This window comes from Wyeomyia smithii, chromosome 2 (assembly GCF_029784165.1).
Source record: "Wyeomyia smithii strain HCP4-BCI-WySm-NY-G18 chromosome 2, ASM2978416v1, whole genome shotgun sequence".
Lineage (NCBI taxonomy): Eukaryota > Metazoa > Arthropoda > Insecta > Diptera > Culicidae > Wyeomyia > Wyeomyia smithii.
The window spans coordinates 16,920,426-16,934,959 of NC_073695.1; the positions used below are offsets into that span (position 1 = coordinate 16,920,426).

Genomic DNA, 14,534 nt, shown 5'->3' on the forward strand with positions numbered 1-14,534 from the left:
CAATTAGCCTTGTTATAATTAAAAACAGAGCTCATAGGGTTTAAAACTGATTCATGTGATAAAGAAAAAGTTATTGGAAGATGGTCAGAATCAAAGTCAGCATGTGTGATCAAATCACTACATGCATGACTTTGATCTGTCTGCACCAAATCAATTGTTGAAGGGTTTCTTACAGAAGAAAAGCATGTAGGACTATTCGGAGACAAAATAGAATAGTATCCTGAAGAACAATCATTGAATAAAATTTTGCCATTGGAATTACTTTGAGAATTATTCCATGAACGATGTTTAGCGTTAAAATCGCCGATTATGAAAAATTTCGAACGATTTCTGGTGAGTTTTTGTAAATCACCTTTAAAATAATTTTTGTGCTCGCGTGTGCATTGAAATGGTAAATATGCTGCGGCAATAAATAAAATCCCAAGTTCAGTTTGAACTTCAATTCCCAAAGTTTCAATAACTTTCGTCTCAAGATGGGGAAGAGCACGATGTTTGATTCGGCGATGAATAACAATTGCAACTCCACCGCCGGAACCCTGAATCCTATCATATCTATGAACCACGTAATTGGGATCATATTTTAATTTTATGTTAGGTTTCAAAAATGTTTCAGTAATAATTGCAATATGCACATTATTTACTGTTAAAAAATTAAAAAGCTCATTCTCATTGGCCTTCAATGAGCGAGCATTCCAATTTAATATTTTAATTGTTTTATTTAAAATCATTGCTAAATTTTAAATTAGAAACAATTTTAATAGTAAAATTTGTGCCTATTTGAATGGCTTCAAACATTGATTTTGCCTGCAACATGGCGTTCATAAGATCGAACATTGCCTGTTGCAAAAAAGAAAGTTTACCTGCCGTAATAGGCCCCAGGCAGTTGACATTAGAAAAAATATTTTCGGCAGCAATATTAGCTGGAGTAATAGGTGTACAATTATTTTCTAGCGTGTTTTGCTTACCCATATTAACGGTAACTTTCGAACTACCAACACTAGGCGGTATAATGTTCGAACTACCTGTAACCTGTGCATAAGTTAAACGGGTATGCAAAGGAGTAGGTAAACTATGCGTCACTGGTACGCTTGGAGAATTTTGTTTTGAAGTTGGTTTTAATTGAGAAATTGAATTTTGTTTACCTTGCTTGCCTTAACAATTGCTAAACGGACTGGGCATTGATAAAAATTTGACATATGGTTGCCGTTACAATTCGCACAGCGAAAATTTTTACTCTCTTTCACAGGACATGTGTCCTTTTTGTGAGAAGAGTCTCCACAATTAAGACATTTTTGGTCCATGTTACAGAATTTGGAACCATGGCCATAACGTTGGCAAGTACGGCATTGGGTGATATGCTTTTCACCTCCGCCATACTTCCTATAAATTTCCCACTTTACACGCACATTATACAATGCATGTGCTTTTTCAAAAAATTTTAAGTTGTTAACCTCATTGCGGTTAAAATGAATTAAATAATTAACAAGGGAAATTCCAGTTCTCTGACTGTTTTCGCCTCGTGATTTTTGTTTCATTAGAATTACTTGGGTAGGGGCTATGCCAAGTAATTCTGTTAAAGTAAGTTTGATCTCATCAACGGTTTGATCGTTGGTGAGACCTTTCAAGGCAACCTTGAACGGCTTGGCGTTCTTGGTGTCATATGTAAAAAATTTGTACATCTTGTCAGTTAAATACTGAACAAGACGATCACGACCCTTTACTGAGTCGGCTAATAAGCGGCATTCACCTCTACGGCCAATTTGATAGGTAACTTTAACGTCAGAAACAAACGTTGAAAGTTCCTTTTTGAATATATTAAATTCAGAAGAAATAGTTACCACAATAGGTGGAACTTTCTCCTTTTTTAAAGATTTTATATTTTGTATAGTTTCATTATTGGTAACTTCCATTTCACCAGCTTCTTGCTCAGGCAAAATATCAAAAGGATTGTCACTACAGACACTCGAAGTGTCAGAAAGAGATGCCTCTCTTTTCCTCCCCGCAGCGATGCGAGGTTTCTTTTTCCGTCCAGCCATTTCAGGTGATACGAAAAAAGTTAAAACAAATGTTAAATTTAAAAGTAGGTAGTCTTGAGAAAGACTGATGGGAAATAACTTTCAGGTAGTCTTTAAAAGACACACTGACAAAACACAAACTCTGAAGCTATAGGCAGTCAAAGACCAGCCCACAAGCAACCGAAAAAACGTCTGATCTGTAGGACAGTTCAAGACGCACTGTATTATTCTCGTAATTTAGCACTAGACATTGCTCAATAGTTTTCTGCAATCTAGTTCCAAGTACATATTTCAAGATGCTATTGAACATCAACGAAAAATTCGATGTAAAAAAACCTACATGTTACCGCTTATTTTTCTGATTCATAGTGATAGTGATTATTGGTTACGCTTCAGAAACGTAGGGAATAATGTCATTTAGATCAACTACGTTACGGAAGTCATTTTTTTTATTTCCGGGTTTTATGATTTTTCAGTTCTTATTAACATTTTTGAAGCTTGAAAATAATGTGTGCTTTCTAGACTTTGAATTTCAATCTCTCATGGTTATCACCAGCATGAAAAAACTGCTACTTTGGGAAATGGAAATTTTGTTTTGATGACGTATTTATATTTTTAGGGTTGCTTAAGGGACAGAACTTCGGGTTACGAGGCCTAAGCAATGATTTTTTATTCTGTGTTATGCTGTTACCAAATCCTGCAATCTTATTTGATATCTAACTCCTGAAGTTTTTTATTACTTTTCGTTCCATATTTTGATTTCTGATTTCATTTTCCACTTGTGTTTTATTCACGTTTCTAAGCTCATTAATTCTCTACTGCTAGATTTTCGCGCCTTGAGCATGGGATTGAGTTGAATATTGAGTTATTAGTTATAAATTTCGAGTTTTATTTTCCCGCAAATCTAATGATGTAAACGATCTAAGTTTTGATATCTCATCGCATAATTCTGTGTGGTTAGAAGTTTGGAGTTTGATTTTTGTTTTGTTTTATTTACTATTGGGGTTCTATCCTGGTTTTTCAAATTTTGAATAATAAATTAAAACAGCAGATTATAGCAGATATAAAAATTTTATAAACAGAAGAAGCAATAACACTCACCTCCACATGATCAAACAGATCAGCGTCAGTACAATGATCACCACCGCAGCTACCGAGGCTCCCACAGCCACACCGAGCACCTCGCCGTCGATTTCGCACTGCGTACCGTAATAGCTTCCCAGGCACCTGCAAATCTGTTTGTTGTTGGAATTATCGTACATACAAGTGCCCCGGTTGTTGCAGTACGAGTCCGGACAGGACAGACATTCCCGTCCCGATCGCTGCGGCTGGTCCGCCCAGGGATCACGAAAACCGTAACCGCACTCGCACCGGAACGTGCCGAACATGTTGGTACAGCTGGCCTCCTCGTCGCAATCGTTTAGATCGTCCGAAATGCACTCATCCACATCCTGCACACTCGAAACGGCTCCGGTCGGACTGTCCACGTACAGGGCGGAGTTACCGATATTGTTATTGCGCCGATGAAGCACTCCAAGCAGGTGCCGCTGGATGTCGGATTTAAGCTGAGGTCGCAGAGTCTCCGCATTCTCGTCCAGACTGATCGTGTAATTCACAAACACTCCTTTTATTCCCTGTGAGGCTGGATTTGTGGTGTAGATTCCGTTTACCCGTGCCTCCATGAACTCGTCGGAAAATGGCGTCATCGACATGGCGGAATCCATCTGTGTTTGCGTTGGTGGTGGGAAAAATAAAAAGAAAAATAGTAAATAAAAGTAAATTAACAATTCATATTTCAAAGCTACTGGGTGAAAGTCGTTTCGTTAAACTTTAAACCGAACGAAACGGAACAAGTGCAACGCAGATGGCAAGTGAAACGGGCGTCGGAAATATGGATCACCTATCGTTTGTGGTAATTATGGCAATCAACAATGTATCGAATTCTGAGGCCTTGCATGCGGCGGATTGGTACCGGTTAAGCAGATACCAACCGGAATTTCCCTTTCTCTGTTTTTCTCTCTCTCTTTCTTCATTGCCATGCATCTCGCGCCTAACAGATCTATACGAGGTTAGCTCGTTTAATCGGGTAATTTGATCAATTGGCCAGTCTGCTGAATTCTTCGCAAATCTTGTGGGTAAAAGTTTGCCCGGCTGCAGCGCATTTGCAAATGCGGTTGCGGGGTTTTACCACTATGGCTCCCGATACAGTTTTTGGCTGGAAACGAGCGATAGTTTGCGATGGTAATCAGAAAGCATGCGTAATTTCTCCACGAAAATGTAGACTTGGTTACTGTCGGGGAAAGTGCGAGTCGTTTGAATCGTCGGAGTTAATTTGTTGCAAATTGTGATAGAAACGAAGTCCTATATTTAGTTTGATAAAACTAAAAACGAAAAAAAAATTAATAGTTCGTTAGAGAACTGCCAATATCTCCAACATAATCAAAACCATCAAGGCATAATTTTATAGCTGACAGTTTTCAGACTCGAAACACCGTTAAGGAACTATTAAATACTTTCAATACATCGTCTTCATTTGTATCGGTTATAGGTACTCATAGATTTTCTAAAAAAGTATAGGACGAAGTAAAATTGTATCACAAAATAAATAGAATTAAAAAAATAACACAAAACCTTCGGTTCCGGTTAATGAAAAACTATTTAAAAAAAAACACCATCACTCACCGCTCGCACCGCTTCGTAACTGAGCTGCTGGAAGCGTTCGCTTTCCCGGCTGGCCAGCAGATTGTCCCACTGGATACGCCGCTCGTAGATTTTGTCCACCCGCATCGACAGCATCAGCGAGACGATACGCCGACAGGGTTCGCGATGTTTCCGTCTGGCAAAGCCGGGTCGACAGTGGCAACTTGAGACACCGTTCTCGGTCTTGCAGCGTTCGTTCTGCGCCTGGTCGCAGGTCGTATCATCACCCACGATGCAGGTGTCGATTCGAACCGGTGGCAGCGGGTACTTGGGTCGATGATGAACCGCCCGATGTGGTGGCGATTGCTGGGACGGTACCGGAGGATGGGGTGCTGTAGCATCGGTCGGTGACTGCGATGCCGGTGGTTCCGTTTCGGCTACGGCGTATCCCGTGCCGGTCATACCGGGGCTTAGTGTTTTGGCTGGATTAATTTGCTCGCTAGTTGATGTTGGCGGGGCTGTTTTTGATTCACCAAACAGATCGATGTACGACCGCTTACCATCGATCGAGACGAAACCTTCGCTTCCGCTGGCCGTCAGGATGATGCTTGCCTCTTGTTGGTTGTTGTTATTGTTATTTTGAGGTCGATTATAGTAGGGATTGGGCAGCTTGACTGTTTGCTTTGAACCGGAACCAGCCGGACCTTGGATAGCGGATAAAGTTACGTCGAATATTTCCCCGTAGTTGGGCAGTTGCACCCCGGTGGATGAGTGAATCTCCGGTTTCGAGACGTACAGGTTTTGCGTACGCATTGGATGATTGCCACCGGGTTTGAAATCAGGGTCGTCGAGAACGATACCCGGACGGGGATGGAATCGGTAGTCCGTAGTTGAGTGGGTTGACGATGTTGTTGTTGTTGCCGTTGTTGTTAATGAAGGCGTTGGAGTATCAGAACTGACCGTTGTTTCCTCACTGCTGTGTTCTACCACTGTAAATGAAGTCGTTATTGAACTTGTTGTTTTACTGGTGGTGGTGGCGGAACTAGTTAAGATCGAAGTTGTTAATAGCGTTTTCGTTGGGGTTATCACCTCCTTGGGTGCAGTTGAAGCTGCACCGCTGGTTGACGGTTCCAGCAGGAAACTTCCTGTGGTTTCCGTTGCGGAAGGAAGATACTCGATGGAGTTTATCTCGTAGACACTTGGCACTTCGGTTTGGAACGGAATTGGCGAGGTTGGTGATGGATTGATTTCAGTATTTGTACTGGTCGCTGTCTCGATTGTGTATCGCACCTCTGAAACTGTGGTACTTTTAGTGTAATGTTTATCAACCTTCTTCACCGGTTTCTTTACTTCAACTTCCACGATCGCGTCGGTAGTTGTTTCGTGGATTTCTTCGACGGTAGTTGTGGTAGTCGTTGTTTTGGGCCCCGAATCGGTTTCCTCTCCAAAGAAGAATTTCTCAGTAGTTTCACTTATAGAATTGCTTTCACTGGGTGCTACTGTCACAGGATTGTACTCCATATCTGGTTTGCCATACTCAACTTGGGTAGGGAAAGGTTTATAAGGAGGCATTGGCCTGCGATTTGGTGAGATCGGGGGTCGTGGTTTGGGCCTTTGCCATGGTGGTCTATTTTGAGATACGAATCCGGGACGGTAAGTTTGCTGCATTGAAGGAACGATCTGTTCCGGAAGAGGCACTCCCGTGAGGAACGGTCTAACTGGGGCTTCCGGCCGCTCAAATGTGTACGGTGGTTTCGAAGAAGTCGGTGGTACGTTAAGATCTATCTCGTACTCATTGGGAACGGGTTGAGCTTCGGATATTCTCGGTGGGCCACGGTTGTTGATTCTCGTCGCCGAGTGTCTTCTAGTGGGCTGAGTATTGGCATGAACATTTACATTCCCATTCAGCAACTTGACGATCCCCGTTATAATATCTTGAATATCCGGGTTCGAGTTCTGCCGTCCGTTGATGTTATTAGCAACGATAAATGGTGGCGCTTTCGGTGATTTACCGGTGAGATTCATCGCGATGTTCTTGTTGAATTGGAATGAATCATCCAGTAGGTCCTTCGCGCTTCGCTGCCTCGTCTGTGCAGTCAAGGATGACGACGATAATGATTTGACGTCCTGATCGACTTGATTGTTTTCGAATATTAGAAAGTCTTTGCTTCTCCCAGCACCACCGATGTCGTTCAGTATCGGCATGGCCGATCTTTTCGATTTACTGGCGACAGTTTCGCTGCAGTCTTCTGAGTTGCAACTAGTCACGTAGGTGAGCTGCGACACCGCCAGCAGCCCTATCAGGCCGCAGACGTACGCTCGATGCATGAGCATCGCTAAACTAATTCGTGTGGATGACATTTTAAGTGTGCTGCAAATTTTCTCCGCTTTGCAGATTATTGCTAATTTTTTATTGTTACTCTCCTATCGGGCGACCCGATTTCGCTTTCAATAAATTAATTTTCCCTCTCGTTTCCGATTTATTGTTCGCTGACGATTCTATTGTGAAACAATTTCATGTTGAAATCATTGTTTCCTTCCTTCCGCAAGTTTTCGTTGGTTTATATAGTTATTATTATACAATTTTTTGGTTTAATGGCAATCTTTCGCTTCGTCGTGTTCGTGTTTCGTTGTGGGGCCACGATCGGGATGCGAACGATGATGACGATGCAAACAGAGGCACAGATAATCCTACTACTGCTGCTGCTGGCGGCTGCTTCGATGCCGATAATCGGTGTGTTCGAGCTGATTCTTTCGCCGCGATGGTCGATGATCATCTTCCGAGGACTTCATTGGAACGAATTACCGCTATTCCTCTCGCTAAGTGGATCCGGTTGAAGCGAGACGCTCACTGAAAGGGAAAGGGATAATTGAGAAATTTGTTAATCGTGACATAATTGATTGGTGGAAATATTAATTGGCAATGTTACGCACTGGAACTTGAATGTCATTCCTACATAATGGTTTTATACAAAGTACTCTCTCTCAAATAATGCACATCATTCTTAAGGTTTGTCTCTTACAAATTCATGGCTTATTGGAATCATGTGGTATTTTTAATATAAGTACCCGTTTCGCAGTAACGCAGGTAGTCGAAAGATTTTTTATTAGGTTTGTTTGAAATTCATAACAAAAAAGTGATACACGTATTCGAGTGCCCCTCGTTGTATTTTCTGTCACAGCATAAACATCTAAGCATGTTTTGAAAGAGTGGCGTGTTTACTGTTTATTCAGAATGAATACAGTCAGTTTTCGGTCCCGCTCTCAAGAAAATTGCAATGGATTCAAACAGAGAACAAATAAGGGTCTTGCACCTGCAAGGATTGACTAACATCGGCATCAGGAGGAAGCTGTCACATCTGAATTTAAGCAGATTACTCGTCTACATTTCTCAGGGACATCCTGGCTCTTCAGTGCCTTCTGCAAAGTAGTTAACTAGGCATCTAAAATACTATACTTTTACATAATGTAGTGCATTATTAGATCACTATTGAACTCTCTAGAAAGGTAAATGCAAAAAAGTGGGTTTTCCCATATAAATTTCCATACAAATTTGAAATGCAATGGCGCTTGGCGGAGACAAAACCAATCGACTTCCGGTAAGTTTAGGGTTATTGGGAGCCCCAGAAGGAACCAAAAAAACTTGGTTCTGGCAAATCGATCACTTTTTCCCACCCTAATAGTTAGCTACTATTTCCGCTTATCAACTCAATTTTGGTGAAAATGCAAATAAAACGAACTTGCTATACGCGGCAGTACAGATTCAGACAAATAAAAAAAGGTTTAACACAGGCAAGGTTAGAAGAAAGAGAAACGAGAGAGGAAAGTGAGAGAAGGAGATGGAAAAGCGAGAGAAAAGACGTAGAAAAGAGAGAGAGAGAAAGAGAAGAGAGAGAGAAGAGAGAGAGAAAAGAGCGGGAAGAGGGAGGGAAAAGAGAGGGAAAAGAGGTGGAAAAGTCGTGGAAGAGAGAAAAGACATAGAAAAGAAAGAGCAAAAAGAGAACAGAAAGAGAGAAGAGAGAGCAAAATGCGGGAAGCGAGAGGGATAAGAGAGAGAAAAAAGAGAGATAAAAGAGAGAGAAAAGAAAAAGAAAAGCTAGAGAAAAGAGAGAGAGAAAAGAGAAAAAAGAGAAAAAAGAGCGGAAAAAGGGGGAAAGAAATAGAAAAGAAAGAGAAAACAAAGAGAAAATAGGGAAAAGAAGAAGAAAAGAAAGAGCAGAAAGTGAAAAGAAAGGAGTAAAAAGAGAAAAGAAGGTGCAAAGAAAAGGAAAAAAAGCAAAGAGAGAGTAGAGAAAGAGAAGAGAGAGGAAGAGAAGAGAGAGAAAGAGAGGAGAAGTAGAAAAGAAAAAGGAAGAGAAGAGAAAGAGAGAGAGAAGAGAAAAAGATAGAAAAGAGAGAAGAGAAATAGAGAGAAAAGTAAGAGAGAGAAGAGAAAGAGAGAGAAGAGAAAGAGAGAGAAGAGAAAGAGAGATAAGAGAAAGGGAGAGAGAATAGAAAGAGAGAGAGAGGAGAGAAAGAGAGAGAGAATAGAAAGAGAGAGGAGAGAAAGAGAGAAGAGAAAAAACAGAGAGAATAGAAAGAAGGAGAGGTGCGAAAGAGAGAGAAGAGAAAGAAAGAGAAAAGAGAGAAGAGAGAAGAGAAAAAAGAGAAAGAGAAAAGAAAAAGAGAGAAGGAAGAGAAAAAGAGAGAAAAGAATGAGAGAGAGCAGAGAAAGAGAGAGAAGAGAAAGAGAGAAAAGAGAGAGGGCAGAGAGAGAAAGAGAGAGGGGAGAAAGTGAAAGAGAGAGGGGAAAGAAAGGAAAATAGAGGGGATAGAAAGGAAGAAAGAAAGAGGAGAGTGAGAAATAGAGGAGAGAGAGAGAAAGAGAGAAGAGAGGGGGAGAGAGAAAGAGAGAGGAGAGAGAGAGAGAAAGAGAGAGGAGAGAGAGAAAGAGAAGAGAGAGAGATGAACAAGAGAAGTGAGAGATGAAGGAGAGAGGAGAGAGAGAGAAAGAGAGATGAAAGAGAGAGGAGAGAGAGGAGATAGAGAGAAAGACAGAGGAGAAAGAGGGGGGGGGGAAATGAAAAAGTGAAAATCGAATGTGGAAAAATCAAGCGAGGCTAATAAGGTAGTGAATTCGTAAAAAGTTTTTTTAAATAGGGGGGGATGTTTCGTGATGAATTTACTAAAATTTATTCAGAATTTTTTATTGTGTGTTCTGCCACAAAGGGTGACATATCAACACTATTACATATATTCTAGATTTTATTTTAATCAAAGATTGTAATCGCTTCCGCAGTTAAGTGAATATAATTGTAGGAAAATTGTAAACCTACTTGTCAAGAAAAAAAGGATTTTAAAATGATTCGTAAAAGGTTATGTTTTTATTCACAAGAGAACATATTGTGTTTTATTTTCATCACAAATATCCATCATGGAAATTGCTTTTTTATATGTTCTAGTGGCAGCTTAGTAGAGCTTGAGTTTGTACGACCACACATTTCGTAGTTGCTCCTCCGTGATGGATCTCGGCTAGTGGAATTGGATGGCTATTTGAGGTTAATTTACCATCTTCAATGTACTTCAATTCAGTAGCTTTCGCTTTGTAAAGATCGATCACTGCGTAGTTAACCTTGCATTTCTAACGACTATAACGGAAAAGGAAGGTACTTTTCATCACTGTGGTCAGTGATTCGTTTAGGTATCCGCGAAGTATTGGCAATATTAACTGTCTGGAGAGACTGAGAATAGACCTATGCGTAAAACTCCCTTTGACACCGAACGGTTTGATTATATTAAAATTCGAACTCATGACCATTTGTTTGCCAAAGCGGACTCTGTAACCTTGAGGCTACCTAGCTCCCCCTGTTGACAGATAAGTAGAGGTAAAAAAACTGGAGCTTTTTTGTTTATATCGTTTGCGCTCCAAAATCATTCATACATCCAAATATAGTACGATGATAGTTTTGTTGCAGCAATCGGGTAGAGCGAAGGGTTCGCTGTGTAGCCCGGAAATTTAACTTGGATAACGTTTTCGGGGAATCAGTTGAATAAAAAACAATGAATTTTCCGAACACACGGATCTTTAAACATCACTCAAACACAGATTTTCACTAGAGAAAAAACAGAATAATAAATCGCACAAAAACCCCGACGTTAACGGATAGCAGAGCTGATTTACCCAACAATATGATGAAATCGTTATCGTGTACAACACAAACTATAAATATTTCGAACGCATGAATGCGCTGTCGCTGTCATCGCGATGCCAATACTGGTCAGCTGAAATGTAGGCCAAGGTACGTAACACATATCATCACCAACCATTCACGCATTCCGTTTGGCCAATGACGTGTACAGGTGGTACATGTATCAGAACAAAATGCTTCCCACGACGAATGTTTTCCAAAGCAGAAATCAAACCAAACGGCACTTATCGACAGCCAAAAACATAAAAAAAAAACAAACGTTATAGCGAATGATGCAGCAATTAGCCTGCGATGAGTAGCACACTTCTCATTCTGAGAGGCGTTATGCAATCCCCCATTCCACCTTCCGATTTGTAGCGCACGAGTGGAGAATCCATACGATCATTACCCGATGATGTCCGCATTTATTATCATAAATAGCCACACAAAATAGCCGAAAAAACGGGAAACAAAAACAAAGAGAAATGCTAGCCGATCGTACGTCGCACAGCATTTTTACGTTTACGCGTCATCCGGCGAAATCACATGATGTGCTGTAGCTTTCTTTTGAGTCGTGAAACAGTAAATGAATATGCGTGTCCGGTATTGCTTAAGTGGCAATTCCATTTATTCATCCAACAACAACAACCACCACATAACTCACCAACCGGCCTCCCACGAATGTGGGGTGGATAAATCGATCGGTCGATTATAGCAGTACCTAGTGATTTGAGTTTTTATTTTAATTTTGTTACTCTCTCAATTTTTCAGGCATCTTTGAGCTTCTAGTGGTATCATGGAAGATACTAGCAAAAAGTGTGGAAAAGTTTTTAATGCATTGTGCGTGATTAGGCAACTCTTTATTTTTTGCGGTTTACCATGATTTCCGGCTTCTCATATCAATTTATGTAGGTATCTAGCAAAAAAAAAAAAAAAATTTTAAACATTTTTTTACCTTAAAAGGTTTTTAAATTTGGTAACCTTACTTTGGGGTGGACCCAACATTCGCTCCATTCGCACAAGAGGAAGCGTAGCTAGACGTTCAAAACTGGAAAAATCGCAGCTTGTCGTTTTTCTTTCCTCAGATTGTTATCAGATCGCTTCATCACATTTGAGTGCATAAAACAAGCAGTTTGTGAGTGCATGCAAACAATGGGGAGGCGTTTTCATTGTTCGATAATACAGTTCACATTGCGGAAATCCAAATTGCTTGTACGATTGTCGAACTAATATTTCCTGGTGTGACAAAACAATTTCTGTGTATTCTTGAAACTAAAACTAAAACAACAAGAAAAATAGACTTGCCAAATCAGCTGTATAAAGCGTCCGAACCAAAGTCCTTGAGCTTAATTGCATCACAATATCCTAACATTCGCTCCAGCTGAGTAAATTTGAATGATCACATTCGCCCTGTGGCTTGTCGTAATACCTTACATCCGATCGTAGAGGAACCCTTCATCGCAAATTGCCCGGACGGTCGGTGCAAACCTACCGCAGCAACACAGTGGAGATGTGAAACAACAGCAGAAGCCGCTGCTGCGCTGCAGAACGGGCAATGATGAATAACGATCTTTGCCAGCACCAATGGATGGAATTGGAGGCACAAAAAAGAGGAAAGAGAAAAACTTTCTACCAATCTGTCAGTGCAAGAGTAGTGTGCGATAACTCAAAGTCGCAGCTAGGCGATCCCATTTGTGTACGTGTAAAGAGGCGATATATCTTTTTCGAATTAGTTCCACCGTATTACCCAGTCAGGTGAGCTATTCATAGACAAATGTACTTACGTACGTTCACTCACAGACACATGCAGGAAAAAATTAAATTAATTTATGTGGTAAGAGTGAAAAGACCTGTGCGCCTATTTAAACTCATCTAAATAATTACGAGCGAAGCAGCCAGGAGACCTTCGAATACCGCGAAGCGGTAAGATTGATTTTGCCATGAAAGCAGAGATCCGCCACCACAGCGTTGTTTGGCGGAATAATTCCGATAACCCGCGCGAATGTGGATAAACGAGGGATTTGAAACTTTAATGAGCACGGTGAATGTACTTGCAAAATTAGTATTGGTTTGGTAATCGGTATGGGGATCACATCAACATAAGTTTTAGCATTGAAAAATGGTAGCTAAGAGGTTTGGCAACCAGCCGTAAGTGTTATGAAACTGTGAGCATTTCATTAATGAACAAAGAGATACGATATGAAAATAAATAGGTATATATCGTTGGCTAAATTTCGTCAGTTGCCGACTACATAAATTTTGAAGTACATATGGTAAACTTTCTTTCAGTATGAGTACTTGCTATTTCAACTTCTTCGCTCTCATTTTACAGTTTTGTCTGTCTCTTACAATGGGGTTGTTTATCTAATTTCGGTCAGACTAAGAAATTCCCGTTAAACTTGCATCTTGTTGCGATGTATTCATACAGGATTATGAAATATGGCTAAAGTTGATTCAGATACAATTAATCTCAACACGTTATCGAAATTATTTCCCTGCTTTTCTAAATTCGTCCAAATCAGACCAGTTACATTCTTACGATATACGAGAAAGAAAAAGGACTGAGTAGGATAACTATTATGAGTTCAGTTTCGAACAGGGCCGTATTTAGATGCTGGGGGGCTCAGGGCAGATATTTTCGCGGGACCCTCTCTTTTCTTAAAAAATTTTGAGGCATAAAAATTTTAAATTTTGAAATGAGTTAACGCTTCACGAAGGTGACGAGCAAAAAAAAGTCTCCACTCTGTCTTCATCTCTGGCCCAGGGCTAGGCGAAAGACACGGGGCATTTGTCCACTTTGCCCCCTCCAAATCCGGGCCTGGTTTCGAATGTTTTAAGACCTAACTAAATTATGAGTTACAGCTTATATATAAACCGCATAAATGATGCTTTTTTCAGCTCGAAATTCTGACACAGACTCATCTGTTAAACTGAAAGGAGAGTTTTTATGCTTATCATCTTTTTTGAATATTCTAAACTTCTATAACGTCAACTGATCATATATGTAAACGCAAAAGTACGCAGAAACCGTGGGGCAAAAATTTACACTAAGTTTTGAAACTGTGAAAAAAAGTGTTTAATTATTTCAAATAACGATATTTTTGTATAAGAACTTCCTGAAAATAACGAAAAATAGAAGGAGGTTGTATCCAAGACACGACCGCATAACTGACGTAGAATCCGCACACTTCCCGACAAACAATTTTGGTTGATTTATAGCTTGTACAGCTACTATTGAACGGATTTCGCTCTATTGAACACGCTATTGAACGACTGAACTACAGCTTAATAACACAACCGTTTGTTGGGTTGGCATTAACAATTGCTCTATTGAGAGTGCTTCATTATTAAGTCATAAAGTCTACTATTATTTGTTCAAATAAAATAATTCTTCATTAAATAGCCCACATGGATTCTAATTTGTGCAACTGGAAATTGTTTAATAACGCAACTGATGCAAATTTCTCAACAGCCCATTTTGCGAACAAACATCCCGAATAAACGTTTTTATATTATTAATGCGCTTTTTGGTTGGAAATTCATAAAAATAAGTTTTAATCTATTTGCATCCCGACGCGTTCGCACAGAGAGCTTCGTAGCCGCAAAATTACAAAGTCCGCTTCGATAAGCGGGTGGTCAGGGGTTCGAATCTTAGTAGAATCAGACCATTTGGTTGTCAAAGGACTTTAACATGGGTATATTCTCAGGTTCT

The 14,534-nt window shown here is 40.3% G+C and overlaps 1 protein-coding gene across 2 annotated transcripts in view; it reads right to left on the bottom strand.

Annotated features, from left to right (window-relative positions):
• The window catches only part of LOC129726146 (uncharacterized), an 80,579-nt gene that overhangs the window by 18,925 nt on the left and 47,120 nt on the right, over positions 1 to 14,534 (bottom strand). For both annotated transcript variants that reach the window (XM_055682831.1, XM_055682830.1), the window contains exons 2-3: positions 4,698 to 7,506; positions 3,117 to 3,739 (exon numbers count right to left, since the gene is read on the bottom strand). In XM_055682831.1, coding sequence (XP_055538806.1) covers positions 3,117 to 3,739; positions 4,698 to 7,016 — 2,942 coding nt within the window. In that variant the 5' untranslated portion in view covers positions 7,017 to 7,506. The remainder of the gene's footprint in view (positions 1 to 3,116; positions 3,740 to 4,697; positions 7,507 to 14,534) is intronic.